Source organism: Mastigoproctus giganteus, chromosome 6, assembly GCF_048544385.1.
Source record: "Mastigoproctus giganteus isolate SK-2022 chromosome 6, ASM4854438v1, whole genome shotgun sequence".
NCBI lineage: Eukaryota > Metazoa > Arthropoda > Arachnida > Uropygi > Thelyphonidae > Mastigoproctus > Mastigoproctus giganteus.
Window position 1 is genome coordinate 116,010,252 of NC_143580.1, and position 18,986 is coordinate 116,029,237.

Here is an 18,986-nt window from a genome sequence, read left to right on the forward strand (position 1 = left end):
AAATGAATACGGGAAGACTACAGTTTCCAAAGAAATATAAAACCAAGACGGATAAAGTGAAAACAGCCCCAAGGAAACAATCCAAGGGATTATCTAACCCTAAATGACAGATACAATTATCCAGTGGAACTGTCAAGGGTTTCGCTCAAACATTAATGATATCATAGACCTCTAATTACCCAGTATCAACCAATAAGTCTCTGCCTACAAGAAACATATTTAAAATTACGGGATCACAATACAATCAAAAATTGTACAATATATAGAACGGACCGCATATCAGATACAACAATATGAGGATGAGTTGCAATATTAGTTAACAGACAAGTGCCATCCCAAGCAATGCCATTGAACACACCCATAGAAGCAGTTGCAGTCCGACTAGCAATAAGCTTCAACATTACCATAATGTCAATATATATACCTCCTAGTCAAGATTTCCCATTGAAAGGTTTCGAAGAGCTGATTGCTGAACTACCATCTCCATTTTGCATTTTAGGTGACCTAAATGGACATCACCCACTATGGGGCGATCCCAAAATAGATCAGAAGGGTAAACAAATTGAGAAAATAATAAACGAGAACCTAGTGATCTTGAATGATGGCACACACAAATATATCCACCTACCATCAAAAAGCAGCTCTGCAATAGATCTGTCAATCTGTTCCCCAATACTGTTCCTGAAGATCCAATGGATTGTGCATGAGAACCCATTGAGCAGCGACCACTACCCCATAAATTTGAAAATTACGAAGTAAACCCCATGCCAAGCCACCAGGCTTCCTAGATGGAAAGTATATGATGTAGACGGGAAACCTTCAGAATATTAGCAAAACTAGACCGGAGCATCATTAAACAAGAATCAGTACAAAGAGCAGTGGACTCTGTTACAAATACCATTCTTCAAGCAGTGGAAAAGACAATACCTAAAACGTCTTCTAACATTAGAATATATCCAAAACCATAGTGGAACAGTGAGTGTCAGGAAGCTAAAAAAGAGAGAAATAGAGCCTGGAATCACTTTTGCAAAAATCCAACAATGGACAATCTGATACAATTCAAAAGAGCCAGAGCTAAGGTCAGGAGGTGTGCACAAAATCAGCAAAAAGGCAAGTTGGATCAAATTTGAACCCACTATAACCAGTTCCACACCTGCTACATTTATCTGGAAGATCAGAAGGATGACAAACAATTCCCAAATAAATCCATCGCCACTACTAAATTGGAAAGGACAGTTAGTTACAAATGCCTCAGATATTGTCAATGTGCTCTGCAAAAACTTTGCCAATACATCTGCCATTTGAGCATACTCAGCTGCTTTCAAAACTTACAAGAAGGAAGCCGAAAAAATAAACCTAAAATTTTCCACCAATCACTATGAACAATACAACTTGCCACTCACAGTAGCAGAATTAAAACACTCTGCTACAGACGAAACACAGCACAGTTGGTCCTGATGAAATACATTATGCAGTGATACAACAGTTAGATGAACAATCTCGATTAGCCTTGTTAGATTTATTTAATAAAATATACCTTGAGAATACATTTCCAGACCAATGGCACCACACAGTAATACTGGCCTTCCCGAAGTAGGGAAAAGACCAATCAGACCCACAGAACTATCGCCGTATCACTTTGACCAGCTTCTTGGGCAAGATCTTGGAGAAAATTGACAATAATAGACTAACATGGTACTTAGAAAGCAATAACCTTCTCAATCCTGCACAATATGACTTTTGGAAAAATTGCTCTACCTTAGATGTACATACACATCTGGAAAATCAGATAAGAAACACTTAACTCAGAAAACAACATCAAGTCATAGTTAATTTTGATTTTGAGAAAGCATATGATACTATATAGCGGTATGGTATCTTTAGAAGACTACAGCTTGGTCTTAGAGGACTCGAAAATTCCAAGTTCGACTTAACAATGCACTTTCTAGAACATACTCCCAGGAAGAAGCAGTCCCTCAAGCATCCATACTAAGTGCCACACTTTTTGCAGTACACTTCAGCACAATAACAGAACAGTTACGAACCAACATTATCACAACTGTTTATGCAGATGACTTCAGCATTTCTTATCAAGCGCAGCATATGACTACAATAGAATGACAATTTCAAGTAGCCATAAACAAAGTCATAAAATGGACAAAAAGAAATGGATACAAAATTTCCACACAAAGGACCGTATGTATACATTTTTGCAGGAAAAGGAGTCTCCATCTTGATCCCAAATTCAGGCTGAAAGGGAAGATCATCCCAGTTAAAAATAGTGTCCATTTTCTGGGGCTTATTTTTCACAGAAAATTAATCTTTTTGGAGCAAATTAGTCACTTAAGAGTTCAGTGTCTAAAGAAAATTAATATCTTGAAGGTCCTGTCCACTATGTCCTGAGGATGAGAGCAGATAGAACAATACTATTATGATTATATCGCCTACTCATTCGTTCCAAGTTAGACCATGGTGCCCCAGTCTATGACTAGGCGAGACCTAGTGCCCTGAGATGGCTTGACCCAGTACATCACTGCACACTCCAAATAGTTCTTGGAGCTTTCTGTACTTCGCCTGTGCAGAACCTGCATGCGGAAGCCCAAGAACCTCCACTACAAATTAGAAGACATAATCAATTACTTTCCTACGCAACTAAAATAAAATCCCTACCGGGTCATACCATACAGGAAATTGTTTTTACACCAAAATGGGAACAACAAAGTATCAATAAACCTGGGAGCATGAGATTAACAAACCTTTTCCTCAGTAGAAATCTTAATCTTAATAATATAACTCCACTGACGAAGCAGTCTACACCACCATGGATCATCAAACAGCCTACATATGATTTCTCCTTCCACATTTGGGACAAACAAGCACTTTCACTTATCAACTATCAGCATCTGCATGCTGCTTATAAGTCACAATTTTTAGATCATCGCTTCCTATATACAGATGGCTCAAAAACTGATTCATGTGGGAGTGGCAGTATACACATCTGATGCCACCACATCCCAAAAACTCCCAAAAGACTGCAGCATTTATACTGCAGAACTGCATGCCATAATGTTACCGCTAAACCAAATCGAACACGCAAGCTCATTAAACAGCATCATTTTTACTGACTCTCTTAGCTCCATGATGGCTATACAAAATGTCAGTTCTAATAAACATCCATATATAAGTCCCAGGAAAGATGATTTTAGGATCAGTTCTAATTGAAAACATCCCCCACCTGCACAGCAACAACAAATTCAATGCCGAGTATCAAAGCTTCTCGAACAAAGTTATAACGTAAGGTTTTCACGGATCCCAAGTCATGTCGGAATATGTGATAGCAGACAAAGCTGCTAAGGAAGCCAACAGCAACAATTTCACACCCGAATCCATTCCTTCCACAGATTATAAAAAAGTTATTCATAGTAGTGGGATACACCACTGACAACAGCAATGGCAAGTTCTAAATAGTAACAAATTGCACAAAATTAAAAGTTTACTCCAACCATGGAAATCCAGCAAACAACAAAACAGATGTGACAAAGTGATACTTGCAACGTTAAGAATATGACACGCTCATTTCAGCCACTGTCATCTTTTGCGAGGAGAAGATCCCCCATCTATGTCCCCCCCATCTATGTCCTATCTGTCAAACACAACAAACAGTAGAACATGTACTGATTACATATCCAGCTTTTACAGATGAGCACCAAAGTTGCTTCAAAGAGTTGATAACCAAACATCACTTTCTCACTCTCAAAACCATACTGGAAGATAGAAAAAACATAGCAGATGTTTTTCAGTTCCTCAGGGAAATAAATTTCTATAATCTAATATGAAACCAAATATAATCTTTGCAGTAAGCTATAGTCACTCCGTGACTCTTGGAAACTATTTGCAACAAAATACGAATACAAACAAAACTGTTGTAAAAAACCTTCCAGGCGCATTTTAGCTGCAGTAGTTCTTGCACCAAGAATTTCTAAATCAATCAATCAATTATACCCAGTTGGTATCTAGAGAAATATATAAAAAGAAACTCTAGGTAAGCTAATTTTTGAAAGCAACATATATGTTTGTTATCAGTGAAATTTAATTTCTAGTGCAGTGTGGACTTTCAAAAACGGTCTTTCTGCCTTCCGTTTTTTTATTATTTTTTTTCCTGCTAAAGTTAACCCAACCAGCTTTTTGAAAGTTGGCAGCTTTGCTTACTTGACATGGAAATGTCAGATTGACGCCAAATTTTGTATGTTTTTTATAAGTCCCAGGAAAGATTTTAGGATCAATTCCAATCAAAAACATCCCCCACCTGCAGTTTTGGATGTTCAAACTCAAAGGAAAAGTCAAATGAACATCAAATTTTCACTGTACATTTAATTGGTCCCTGTTTTTTTAAAAGCTTCCGAGCTTTAAAAAAAAAAAACAGAATTCAAAAATCTATTTATGGACATTAGTTGAGAAGGAAAAGTTGGATTAGACACTTTTCATCCTGTTTTGTTTGTCCCTGTGGACAAACAAAACAGGATGAAAATTAGAGCCAATTCTGATTTTATAGCTTCCAATTCCTACAGAAATGATGAAATCTGGAGCAGTAGGCCTGATCCTTCTCAAAATTTCAGCACTTATTTTAGAATATTGTTCTAGTCCTTTTGTATCAAATATTTTGTCAAGTGGTCACGAATATAATATAATTTTGAATATAATTTTGTCACGAATATAATAGAATATTCTTACGAGAATTGGTTTGAAAATATGAAATAATTGCTTTGAAAATATGCAAAAAAGTTGGTGCCTATTGGCTTCAGTTGTTCAGTTTGAGCTTACAGAAGCTGAAATTAAAATAAGTTATATATAAATAAATATAGATCATATTACTACATTGGGTTGGGGGGCATTAATTTTTCATGATTTTTGTCCCAATTTTTAAAATTCTGATTTGATTTTTTTTAAATTTCACTCAAATTTTGAAATCAAAACTATAACAAATTATAATTTAAAAGCATTTATATGAGTGCTACTTTTTACAAGCCTTCAAAATTCCACAAAAAGAAACTCGCTCCCGAAACTGAGCCTTGAGTCAATGGATGTTCCAATTGTCACACATGAGGTTTAAGGAGACAAAGAATGTATTTTCTATGTATCACAGTAGTAGGAAATATTAATTCATTAATCCACTAAAACTGAGGCCCATTTCTAAGTGGTAAACTTCTCAGTAGATGTTTAACTTTCAAATTTCTTTAATCACACTAACTTATAACAAAGTTAAGTTATTGTCTGTAGCAGAGTTGCTAATTTCTAAATTGAAAGAATTTGCATTGAATAAAATGTTAATCAGGTTTATAATTTTCTGTGGTAAAAGTTAATATATGCCAAAAAGACCCATTATTTTTTAATAAGTTAAATAGAATGTCATTATTTCAGTGTCATCAGTATTTGTATACAGTGATTCAATATCAAACAAACAGAATCTGTTTCTTGAAGTTGTATATCTTATATATAGGAATAAAATTTGTCATTTGTTTTTTGCTGAAAATATAGAATATTGACTCAAATTTTAGGATTTTATAAATAAAATTTGATTTATGGTTGTACCCCTTGATTAGCAAAATTTATTTTTACTATTCATAAAAAACACTTTTTGGTTAATTCAACTGATGTATATACTTTGAATGTTCCAGTTTCCAGATGTTGTTAAAAAAATTCAAGACAAAGTGGAAACAGAATTAAGACGGAAAAGGTTTAATGTAGAATTCAATTCTGTTCTTCTAAATCTTTACCGCAACGGTGGTGACAGTGTTGCATGGCATAGCGATGATGAAGCTTCAATGGGCCTACATCCAACCATAGCTTCAGTATCACTAGGGCAAATAAGGAGGTTTGAAATCAGAAGAAAAATTTTTCATGTAAGTAATATTTTTTCAGTATTATAATTGTAAGGCACTTTTGGCATTTAAGCAGAAAATAGAAATTTAAATAGAAATTTTTCTTTCTATAAATTCAAAAATTGTTTTTAAAAAATTTATGTGATAAACACTCAGTTGGAGACAGCAGAAACAAAATGTAAGAAATATTCTCATTGCTTATGTAATGTCTTAGAGTTGTAAGTTTGCAAGTGAAGCAGCACTGCAGTGAAAAAGGAAAGCTGACACCAAAATTTAAAAGCAAAATCTTTTTTGATTATCTAAAAATATTAATTTGCATTGGGTAAAGGTATGTTTACCATTGTTTGCTATTACTTTTGTACATTTAAAATGCACTATAATATTTAAGTTTAAGCTGCATAATTTAATTTGTGATTTGACTGTTTATGGAGGATGGTGAAATAGTGCAGTTTGTGTCCCATCTGTTTTAAATCAGCTGTTATCTCTCTATACATTAAAAAAGTTTTCCTCCTACTGATATTTATTCAAGCCAATCAGAGAAGAAGGCATGGCAATTAAGTCACTTCAAACCAATGGAAGAAGAGGGCGGGGATATTGTGTCACTAGAAATGTGCGGGTAAATAATTACATAGGTCATTTCCTGATTAGATTTTGATCAGTGTGTTATAATGTTAGTATTTTAGTATAATGTTATTATCATACAATACAAAACTATACAAATACAATCATTTACATTTACAATATCAGGATGATGGGTCTTGATATAGTAGAGATATGATTGTAAACACACAAAAAACAGTCAGATAAATCATCCTCAGCAAAATCTAAATAATGTCATACAGTGGAACTGCAGAGTACTAAGCAGTCATTCTGATGACTTAAGGGATTTACTAGCTCAGTTTAACCCCATAGGTTTAACCCCATAGGTTTAACCCCATAGGTTTAACCCCATACATTCTTGTTACCCCCAGTTTTCACCAAAATTCTCAAATTATATGATATACAGACAAAACGGGAGTTCAAACTCTCCTGCCTGTCGAGGAGTGGCTATTTTTGTTAACTCTGATATTCCATCCAGGCCAATCCAATTGAGAACCACTCTAGAAGCTGTGGTAGATTGTATTGCAGTTGGTATTTCAGTTACCATTGTTTCCATTTATATTTCACCATTCGTAACTTGCCGCCATTGTTATACGATACAACATGTGCTAGCATTGGTTTAATGGAAAACTAGATAGCGAGTATAGTAGTATCAGTTAATCAGTAAGGTTTATTACTCTTATTAAATTTCATTGTCAATTGAATTGTACTTTTTTAACTAAATAAATATAGCGACCTAGTTATTACAAAAGTAACATCATAAATTAATACATAAGTTGACAGGGGATAAGAAAGTCATATAACATAACTCGGAGATAATATTCGATACCGAAATATATATATATATATATATATAGTGTTATAACTGCATTGGAATATAGGTTTAGGGTTATATTTTGTATTGGAATTTTATTGAACTTGAATAGAAATTATGACTCAGACCAGAGCATCAAAGCAAAAGGCTCAAACTAGTGGAGGTGCTGTGGCACAGGGGAGAACTGAGGGGGACGGTTGTCCTCTGAATCACAGTCTATTGAAATGCACTGCTTGTTTGATGTTTGTGGAGCAATCAGGAACGGGACATGATATTGCCAAGGGGAATGTCTTTGTGTGTGCGCGCGATGTAAGGAGTGCGAGGAAATCAGGCGGCAACTCTGCATTATTATGGGCTTATATGAGAGCTTGAAGGACAGGGTGGATGCCCTCGAAGGATTTAAATTGAGGGGCTCATCAAGCTCTCAGCTGCCCACATCAATGCCGGAGCTTGCACTTGAATATCACACAACATAGAGGGAACCACCAAGGCAGAATGCGCTGGTCCCAAAGGAACTAGTTGTTGTAGGTGACTATTGTCAGGGAAACGGGGATCATATTGTGCAAAAAGGATATATGGAACAGGACCAGGATATGTCTGCCAGGGGCAAAGGTTGATGAAATTGTAGAGCGGATATCATCTTTTAAGGGCACAAAAGGTGATGTAGTTGTACACATTGGCACTAATGATATTAAGAGTAGGAGACCGGCAGAATTACTTAACAAGTACAGGTCACTGTTGAAAAAAAGCCGTGAATTAGGGTTGAATTTGAAAGTGTCTGCAATTCTGCCCAGATACGATAGGAGGGAGTATATGATGAGATCCTTGTCAATCAATTCGGCCCTGGAGAGATTGTGCAAGGCTCAAGGGGCAGAATTTTTCTCAGACTGGTCTGTGCTTGTTGTTAACAGGAGAGATTGCTTCTACACGGATGGGATACACTTAAATAGAAAGGGTGCAAGAATATATGCTGATGCTATCGAGGCAGAGTTAGGTGGGTCGGAAAACTGCTAGTTTGGGGGGGCAATACATGGACTAATAAATTAATAGTAGCTGCTGGAAGAGGTAAAAGTGATTCTTGCACTACTTCTATTTAAATGCAATTCAGCAGCAGCCTGGAAAGCAAGGCAACAGGAATTTCCAGGACTGCTGGAAGTCATAGTGGAACAAGTAAATACATAGGCTGTGTTAGGGTAACTAAGAGTAGAAACAGGTGCATATATACTTGCATGTACACCAATGCTAGGAGTATAGTTAATAAATTCGATGAGCTTGAAGTGCTAATCAAGACATCAAAGGCAGATATTGTTGGGATATCAGAGACATGGTGTCACACAGACATAAGCAGTGCAAAACTGGAATTTGGGGAATACAATGTGTACAGAAAGGATTGACAGGACAGGAAGGGAGGATGGGTTATGCTGTTAGTTAAGAGACACATAAACTCTAAGGAAGTGCATCCAGTTGATGTGGGTGGACAATGCAATGTTGAGTCTGTTTGGTGTGACATAAGCACTGGGAAAAGAAAAACAAGAGTAGGTGTGTGTTTAAGGCCTAATGAATCTGATGAGTATAATGAGCAATTGTGCAGAGAAATAGTGGGCCAGTAAATTTGAGTGTCTTATAATGGGCGATTTTAATTTCCTGGATATTGACTGGAATTTGTGGGTTGATCACTCACACATTAGCAAGGCTGTTGCGGATTTATTGGATGATTGTTTTCTACAGCAGCATGTTTGGGAAGCAACTAGAGGGAGTAATACTCTTGATCTGATTATCAGTAGTGATTCTTCATGCATCAAGAACCTGCAGATAAAGGAACCACTAGGTGGCAGGGATCACAGTGTGCTGAAGTGGGATTTATTCAAAGAGGTGACTACGGTGGTCTGAGACAGAATTTAACTTGTATACGGTGGAACCAACTGATGACTGATCACAGTGTGCTGAAGTGGGATTTACTCAAGGAGGTAACTACCATCAGAGGTAAAGGGAAGGGTTTTTGCTTTCGTAAAGGAGACTATGCTGGTCTGAGACAGTATTTAAATTCTATACAGTGGGACCAACTGATGATGTTACCAACAGCAAATTCAAAATGGGAAGCATTCAAGGAACTAATCTTGGAAGCTACCAGGCTTTACATACCAACCAAGAAATATTGTTCAAGGTTCAGGCCTAAATGGTTGTCAGATGAACTAATGAGACATATGGCAGAGAAGAAAAATGCATGGGATACATACAAATTAATGGGTGACGTGGAAGCCTATGATAGATATAAGTTGGTCTGTAACCAAGTCACAAAGGAGATTAGGCAGGCAAAGGCAGATTATGAGAAATCCTTGGCAAAGGATGCAAAAAAAACAGAAAAGAGTTCTTTACCTATTTAAACTCAAGAAGGAAAGGGATGAATCAGATTGGTCCACTGGATGTTGATGGTTCAACAGTTGAGGATCCAGCTCAGGTGGCTAACAATCTAAACGAGTATTTTGCATCTACATTCACACATGAGGAGTTATTCAGGAAGGGGAATGTCGTAGGTGAAGTAAACATTGGCAGTGAGCTAGATGATTTTCTAATAACTGAGAGGAAAGTGGAGGAGAAATTGTTGAGGATAAACATAAAAAAGGCACCCGGGGTGGATGGGATCTATCCAGTTATATTAAAGGAGGCAGCAAAGGAAGTAAGCAAACCCCTAGCCATAATTATGAGAGCTTCTTTGGACTCAGGGGAGGTACCCATGGACTGGAGATGTGCAAATGTAACCCCAATTCACAAAGGAGGATCAAAGGCTGACACAAGTAATTATAGACCTGTTAGTTTAACTTCGGTTCCAGGAAAATTAATGGAGGCACTGGTTAAAGAAGCACTGCAGGATCATCTGCACAAGAATTCAGTTATAGCTCAGACACAGCATGGGTTTGTTAAGGGCAGGTCTTGTCTGACCAATTTGATTGGATACTATGATGTAGTCACAAAAGAACTGGATGCAGGGAATAACTTTGATATTATATATTTGGATCTTAGAAAGGCTTTTGATACTGTTGCGCATGGAAGACTGCTGCACAAATTGGAGAAGTGTGGCATTCGAGGCAAATTGCTGCTATGGATAAAGGGATGGTTGAGTGGCAGAAGACAGAGAGTGGTAATCAATGGACACTGCTCAACGTGGACTAATGTTATTAGTGGAGTTCCTCAGGGTTCAGTGTTGGGTCCATTGTTGTTTTCTGTATTTATAAATGATATTGATGATGGTGTATCAGGCTTAATGTCCAAGTTTGCAGACGATACAAAGGTTGGCAGGGTTGTTAAGGACACTACTGATACTATGCTGCTGCAACAGGATCTGGAAAGGTTGAGCAGATGGGCTGAGAGGTGGCAAATGAAGTTTAACATTGACAAATGTAAAGTACTACATATGGGAAACAGTAACCCCAGATCAACGTATCAACTCTGTGGTACTACGCTGACAGTGGTAGAGAATGAAAAGGACCTGGGGGTAATTGTGCAGGCAGATATGAAGTTCTCTGAGCAGTGCAGACGAGCTGGAAGAGTAGCTCATGGTGTCTTGTCAATGATATACAGGAATTTTTCTAGCAGGGACAGGGATGTGATTATTCCCTTGTATAAGGCATTGGTCAGGCCACACCTTGAGTACTGTATACAGGTCTGGAGGCCTCATTTCAAGAAGGATGTAGAGCTGCTGGAACGAGTACAGAGAAGGGCAACAAGATTAGTGAATGGAACAAAGGGTTGCTCTTACGAAGAAAGGCTTAAGTTTTGCAAATTACAGAGCCTGGAGACTAGGCATCGCCGAGGTGATCTGATAGAGGTGTATAAGGCAATTTGAATGGCTTGAATGCTCAAGCCATTTGAATGCTCAAGCCATTTGAATGCTCAAGCCATTTGAATGCTCAAGCCATTCAATTTGAATGGCTTGAGCATGCTCAATGCCGATGGAATTCTTCCTCTTGCTCAGAATAATCACCTGAGAGGGCATAAATTCAAATTGAGGAAGGACGGATGTCGGATAGATGTGCGGAAATTCGCCTTTAGCCAGCGGGCAGTTGGTTTGTGGAATAGACTTCCATCGCTTGTTGTTGAAGTTGATAGCCTAAACAAATTTAAGGCTCAGCTGGACAGGTATTTCGAACGAATTGAGGGGTGAAATGGGAGTAGTGGTTGTTTTTTTTTTTTTTTTTTTTATTTTGGCTGATGCTGAATAAGCTTGTTTTCTTGCATCATATGCCTCTACTAATGCTAATGCTAATGACGTTACCAACAGCAAATTCAAAACGGGAAGCATTCAAAGAATTAATCTTGGAAGCTTTTAGGCTTTTCATACCAACAAAGAAATATTGTTCAAGATTAAGGCCTAAATGGATGTCAGATGAACTAATTAGACATGTGACAGAGAATAAAAATGCTTGGGATACATATAAATGAACATGTGACACAGAAGCCTATGATAGATATAAGCTGGTCTGTAACCAAGTTACAAAGCAGGTTAGGCAGGCGAAGGTAGATTACTAGAAATCATTGGCAAAGGATACAAAGAAAAACAGCAAAGAGTTCTTTACTTATGTAAATTCTAGAAGGAAGGGGATGAATCAGATTGGTCCACTTGATATCGATGGTTCAACTGTTGATGATCCTGCTCGGTAGCTAACAAACTAAATGAATATTTTGCATCGAATTCACACATGGGGAGTTATTCAGAGAGGGGAATGCCAGTAAGCTAGATAATCTTGTAATAACTGAGAGTAAATTGGAGGAGAAATTGTTGAAGATAAATACAAGAAAGGCACCTGGGGTGGATGGAATCTATCCAGTTATATTAAAGGAGGCGGCAAAGGAAGTAAGCAAACCCTTAGCCATAATTATGAGAGCTTCCCTGGACTCAGGGGAGGTACCCATGGACTGGAGATGTGCAAATGTGACCTCAATCCACAAAGGAAGATCAAAGGGAGACAAAGGTAATTACAGACCTGTTAGTTCAACTTCGGTTCCAGGGAAATTAATAGAGGCACTGGTTAAAGAAGAATTGCAGTATCATCTAGACAAGACTTCAGTTATAACTCGGACACAGCATGGGTTTGTTAAGGGAAAGTCTTGTCTGACTAATTTGATTGGATACTATGATGTAGTCACAAAGGAACTGGATGCAAAGAATAACTTTGATATCATATATTTGGATCTTAGAAAAGCCTTTGATACTGTTGCAAATGGAGGACTGCTGCTATGGATAAAGGGATGGTTGAGTGGGAGAAGACAGAGAGTGGTAATCAATGGACACTGCTCTTTGTGGACTAATGTTATTAGTGGAGTCCCTCAGGGTTCCGTGTTGCATCCATTGTTGTTTTCTGTTTTCTGTATTTATAAATGATATTGATGATGGTATATCAGGCTTAATGTCCAAGTTTGCAGACGATACGAAGGTTGGTAGGGTTGTTAATGACACTAATGACAGTACACTGCTGCAACAGGATCTAGAAAAGTTGAGCAGATGGGCTGAGAGATGACAAATGAAGTTTAACATTGACAAATGTAAAGTACTATATATGGGAAGCAGTAATCCCAGAATAACATAACAACTCTGTGGTACCACACTGACAGTGGTAGAGAATGAAAAGGACCCGGGGGTAATTGTGCAGGCAGATATGAAGTTTTCTGAGCAGTGCAGATGGTCTGCAAGAGTAGCTCATAGTGTCTTGTCAATGATATACAGGAATTTTTCTAGCAGGGATAAGGTGATTATCCCCTTATATATGGCAATGGTCATGACACACCTTGAGTACTGTATACAGGTCTGGAGGCCTCATTTTAAGAAGGATGTAGAGCTGTTGGAATGAGTATAGAGAAGGGCAACAAGATTAGTGAATGGAACAAAGGGTTGCTCTTATGAAGAAAGGCTTAAATTTTGCAAATTACTGTGTCTGGAGACTAGGCACCTGCGAGGTGATCTGATTGAGGTGTATAAAGGCTTGAATGGTTTGAGCATGCTCAATGCTGATGGGATTCTTCCTCTTGCTCAGAATAATCATTTGAGAGGGCATAAATTCGAATTGAGGAAAGACAGATGTAGGATAGATGTGCGGAAGTTTGCCTTTAGCCAGCGGGTGGTTGGTTGGTGGAACAGACTTCCATCCTTTGTTGTGGAAGTTGATAGCCTAAATAAATTTAAGGCTGAGGTGGACAGGTACTTGGAACAAACGGGTGAAATGGGAGCGTGTTTTTTTTTTTTTTTTTTTTTTTTGGCTGAAGCTGCATAAGGCATATGATGCTTTCTTGCATCATATGCCTCTACTAATGCTAATGCTAGATGGGCATCCAGGAAATCTGCAATAGAGGCAGTTGTGCAAAGCTTACCAGTTATTGTTGTTGCCCTGCAACGAATATTAGATGTAGATATTAACAGCACCCCACAGCAGCTTGCTGAGGCAAAGGGCATTCTTACAACAGTTAAAATATACGAATTTGTGATTTTTCTTATATAGTATGGAAAGAACTCTTAAACAAGGCGTTTACTTTATCCAACTGTTTACAGAAAGCAAACATAAATGTCCTCACAGCCTGTCACCTAATTAATGTGTTTGACAATGATTTAAAAACATGCTAAATAATGACCAAAGTTAATTTAAGGAAATTGAGCAGGAAGCCAGTGAACTTACTTTAAAGTGTGAGATAGCTTCTACATACAAATTACAAAGAGCACGAAAGAGAAAGAGATTCCACTATGGATTTGCAGAATACAACAGAATATCTGATAGTAGAAAACATTTTATAGTAGAATTTTACGTAAACAGCAGTACACAGGAGAGATTCAAAAATTTCCTTGATGTGGCTTCAAACTTTAGTGTACTGGATCCCAAGCATTTTGATGATGAGGGTAATGTCAGCAGGTTAGAATTTCTAGCAAAGGAATAAGCCAATGTCCTTGATGATCAAAGTGAAATTATTCAGGAATACTTTTCCTTTAGAGTCTTGATGAAAGAGATAATGAGTAGCAAAACAAATTTTGGAGAATTTACCATCACAACAGAGTTGAAATTTTTGACTATCAGTGATTTTTATCTCATGTTATCCAAATATAACCACACTATATATCAAATATTTTACACCATTCCCATAAGCACTGCTTCTGCAGAAAGATCTTTTAACCATCTAAAACTGATTAAAAATTACTTATGCTCTACTATGACAGAAGACAGACTCTCAGGACTAGTGATCCTTTCCATTGAAAAGGAATTAGCAAGCAAGGTTGACAACAGCAACGTGATAGATGATTTCACAATAATGAAACCAAGACTCAACTTTTAACTGCAGATTTTTTTTGACCGTATAACATATTACATGCATTTTATGAGCTATTTTTTTATTTATTTATTATTATTATTAATTATTTTTTATTATTATTTTTTTTTTTTGGTATTGAATGTAACAGTAGGAAAATTTGTCAAACAAACATAAACTTATATATATGTATGTGTCTTGTTAGCCTTAACTAAAGCTTATTTTTTGTGTTGAATAAAGCAACATTATATATATTACAACTTAAATAGATGTGCTCTTGAAAACGGATGTGCTCTTAAAAATGCATTAAAAACGTTCTCTTAAAAACATGTGGTCTTAAAAAGCATTGTTGATGTGAAATGGCTCTGAAATAATCATTTGACCTTTGTATGGCACCTAATTTGTCACCTTTGCTCCCCTCAAGGAAAAACTTGGGTATGCCACTGAGTAGTAGTAGAGGTATAATAGGAAAATATCTTGGTTTCAATGGTAAACAACACTTTATGTATATTTAAAGTGGTCTTAGGATCAATGACCAAAGAAGTAATTTAAAATATTCCTACTTAATCATGCTGTAAGCTACTAACCTTCAGGCAGTAAAAACCTTAATGCAACCACTTATATGTTATGAAAACCTCATAACAGATTAATTATCACTGACTTGCATCTTTAGGAGTGCTACTTGACAGAAAACTGTATTCCTAGTACAGTATTATAGAAGAACTGAATATAAAAAGCTTATACTCCAGTGAATGGCATATCTCTAGATTCTCTTTTTTATTCTATATTAGATCCAAGTGGCCCATTAGATCCAAGTGACCCTAGCATTGCAGTGAGAAAATTAGTTTTCTTAGAAACATTTGGCTTTCTTTTTAATGTCATTTATGTGGTTGTTGGATACATTAAAAAACAAGCAACACATTTCCTAGGATTCCAGCAGCCATATATCTTACTGAAAAGGACATAGCTGAGTTAGTCTGTCAGGGAAGTTTTTTTTTTTTTTTTTTTCCCTAATTTTAAAGGTTTTTTTTTTTATTTTTATGGGACCTGTTTTCATTAATAAAACAGGTAAACTGACAGAGAATACTTGAATTTGAAAAAGTAACATAGTCACTGTTAGCCAGGAACATTATCACAATGTCATTGTGATCAAGCTCATTAATGAAATGAAATGATTTTGTGGTTCCAGGCACCTAAGCTTTAAAAGCGAATAATTTCAACAGGATGGAGCAATGCCTCATATGGTGAGGCTAGTGCAGAACTTATTGTGGCAACACTTCAGGATGCATCTCATTTCAAAGGAATTGTGGCCACCTTTATCTAGATTGTTCCCTTAATGACTACTAATGGGGATTGTCAGTGAGAGTGTTTCATGATCTTGTAGAACTTTGCAAGGTCTGTGGAAAAATGTAATACAAGTTATATGTGGCATACCACTAGGAACATAATTTTAGATTTTGAAATAAAAAGTTACTGCGGTTTTGTGATACTCCTACAGTGTGGCAAAGTTTTTCTCTAAGATGAATGTGCAATTTATCAAAGTGCCCACAACACAAATGCTTGCTTCTGGGAAAAACAAAGAGTTAAAGTTCTGTGCTGCAATATTTGGTAAGAATTTGATAGATCCCATATAATATGCTTACAGTGTATTTTTAGGAGTTTATTATAATTATAATTATTTGATTAGCATGGTTTTGTATCATCAGGATTTGGCTAAGAAGACAAGGGTGATTATAGAATACAACACGAAATTCTGTGACTGATGCAAACAGGCTATTAGAATAGCTCATGATATTCTGTCAGTGATAACTTTGCCAATAGGAAGAAAGAAAGAAGTTATTATCCCATTGTATAAAACAGTAGAATACTGCATACAGTTTGGAAGCCTCATTTTAAGAAAGATGTAGATTTCTTGGAAAGGGTGCAAAGAAGAGCAACAAGATTTGTCTGATGCACAAAAGGATATTCTTACCAGAAAAGATTGAAATTCTGTAATTTCTGCCTCTGAAAACTAGCATCCCCGTGGTGACACTATTTTAAAAGGTATTAAGTAAACTTAATACTGATTGCATTGTTTGCATCAAATAAAATACACCATTGGTCATAAACTGAAAAATATGCTTAGGTCAGTCATGGAACTATGGAAAAATTATTAGGCTAAAATATTTAGAAGGAATGAGCAAATGAAGTTTTTTTTTTTTTTTTATTATTTCATTGGTGTTGTATACTCTTTACTTCCTTGCATGTTTCTAATAGTAATACTGATTTCTCCATTTAAAGATGTGTAATCTTAGAATATATTACTGAAATCTGAATAAAATTAATAATTTCTTGAGGTGAATTTGTTAGCTTTCATTTTTTTAAAATTAAGAATCGAGGATAAATTAAGAAAACAGATTAGTGAAATTTTTCATTTTAATTTCACCTTTGTAAAATAACTGCCATTTATTACATCTTATAGAATGTTGAGAATAGTCAAGATATGCAGAACAAGTCAAAAGCGCAGTATATAGTAGAGCTTGAGAATGGAAGCCTTCTTGTTATGGATGGAGAAATGCAAAAGGAATATCAGGTATGTGAGCACTCAATAATAATACTTAATACTTTTACAATATGAATGGTGTGCCTCTGTAGCCAGGTGGGAAGGAGCAGTAGTGCGTAGCACACGCTTCTTGATTAGACCGGGGTTTGAGTCCGTCACCACCAAATACGGAGGATGCGGAAAGGTCAGGGAATGACCACCACATATCTCGGAGCAATATGGCCTTAGTTGCTAATGTTCCTAAAAACCAAAAATAACAAATAACAATATGAATGGCGTAATGTTCATTCTTATGTTATGGTGAGTACATGTTGTTTGTTTGTTATTTGGTTTTTAGGAGCATTAGCAACTAAGGCCATATATTGCTCCGGGGATATGCAGTGGTCATTCTGTGACCTTACTGCATCCTCAGTATTTGGTGGGCACGGGCTCGAACCCCAGTGTAATCAAGAAGTGTGTGCTACGCACTGCTGCTCCTGCCCACCTGGCTACGGAGGCGCCAGTGAGTACATGGGATATAGGGTATTAACCCTGTTTATTTCACAGTGCATGTTTTGCATAGAAATAGCCCTAACTTGTGAGATCTTCAAGTTAAACCATTATATTTGTTTCGATAATAATAAGATATTTACTAAATTTCATAATTGAGAAAAATTCATTCCAGAGTTATTATGGCACTATGCTTAGCTATTACTTTTGAAATGCTATAATTTATCATCAATTACATGAGACATTCTCAAATAAAAGGAAAGATATGAGGCAGTCGTCTATTAACTTTGGATATTCAAGTGATGATTGTGTGCTGCCAGTGTTACAAAATTGATTTTTTTTTTTTTTTTTTGGAATTTTTGGGGGGTTTTTCCCTGTGTGGAGAGAAAAGCGTGACAAAAACTCAGAGAAATTGTTTCTTTTGTTAATTTCTTTATTTATAATACAAGTTTGCTGAAGGTCTGTCTAAGTGGCCAACAGAAATTTTCTAAAAAGGATTTAGATGATGTTACTAAAAAGTATTTAAAAAATAAATGTCAAAGTTACAAACATGATATTTTATTTTTAGTGCTTAATGTAATGCTGATAAATCCAGAAATGTTTCTTAAATTCACCTGCATTAAACTGTAGTATTGTGTGTGCTCACTGCTAATATGTGAAAAGGCTATAGTAATGTAATTATTTTTCTATTAATATTTGTTGATATTTGCAATTGTGTATATCAGGGTGGCCAACTTAATTTGTGATGCGATCTACTTTTTTTCTTCAAAATGTGCTGCGATCCACCATCTCAAGAGTTTCACCGCCCATGGTTAAACAAGTTAATCAACACATATTGAAAAATGTTGTTTATAAATTTTAAAATTAAATACAACTCAGAATTCTTATTTTAAATTCATACGTATTTAAATTTTTAATTTATGTGAAGTTTGTATCTTATGTCATCTGCCAAGCTTTCAAAATCGGGAATATACTGTGATAAGGCCAACCGTAAAGAGTCTTCTGTATGCAAGTCCGTAAGAGTAGATTCTTGGTCTTTGTTTGTTTCAAATACGAAAAGGCCGGTTCACATAGATATGTGAAACCAAAACAGGAATTTAAATGTTCACTGCATTTTTTTACATTTGGGTATTTTTCTCGGCAAACATATTTCCAAGTCTTTTTCTCATGACCTGGCTTTTAGGAAGATGTCGTTTTGGCAATGTAATAATTTCATTTTCAAGTAATATTTTCTCCATTTGAAAAATCTCAGTGATTATTTTTCAGCAATTTTTTTTTTTTTTTTTATGTGTAAACCCCAAATACAAGAGTTATTAGAACCTATAGTACTTAGTACCGTGCTTGGGTTGGAGGTTCAGAAGACGAAAGAAGATAT

At 36.3% G+C, this 18,986-nt stretch overlaps 1 protein-coding gene across 1 annotated transcript in view; it reads left to right on the forward strand.

Annotated features, from left to right (window-relative positions):
* The window catches only part of LOC150084523 (alpha-ketoglutarate-dependent dioxygenase alkB homolog 3-like), a 112,580-nt gene that overhangs the window by 72,837 nt on the left and 20,757 nt on the right, over window positions 1-18,986 (forward strand). Inside the window, exons 5-6 of the mRNA XM_090375280.1 lie at window positions 5,676-5,900; window positions 17,042-17,152. Coding sequence (XP_090231406.1) covers window positions 5,676-5,900; window positions 17,042-17,152 — 336 coding nt within the window. The remainder of the gene's footprint in view (window positions 1-5,675; window positions 5,901-17,041; window positions 17,153-18,986) is intronic.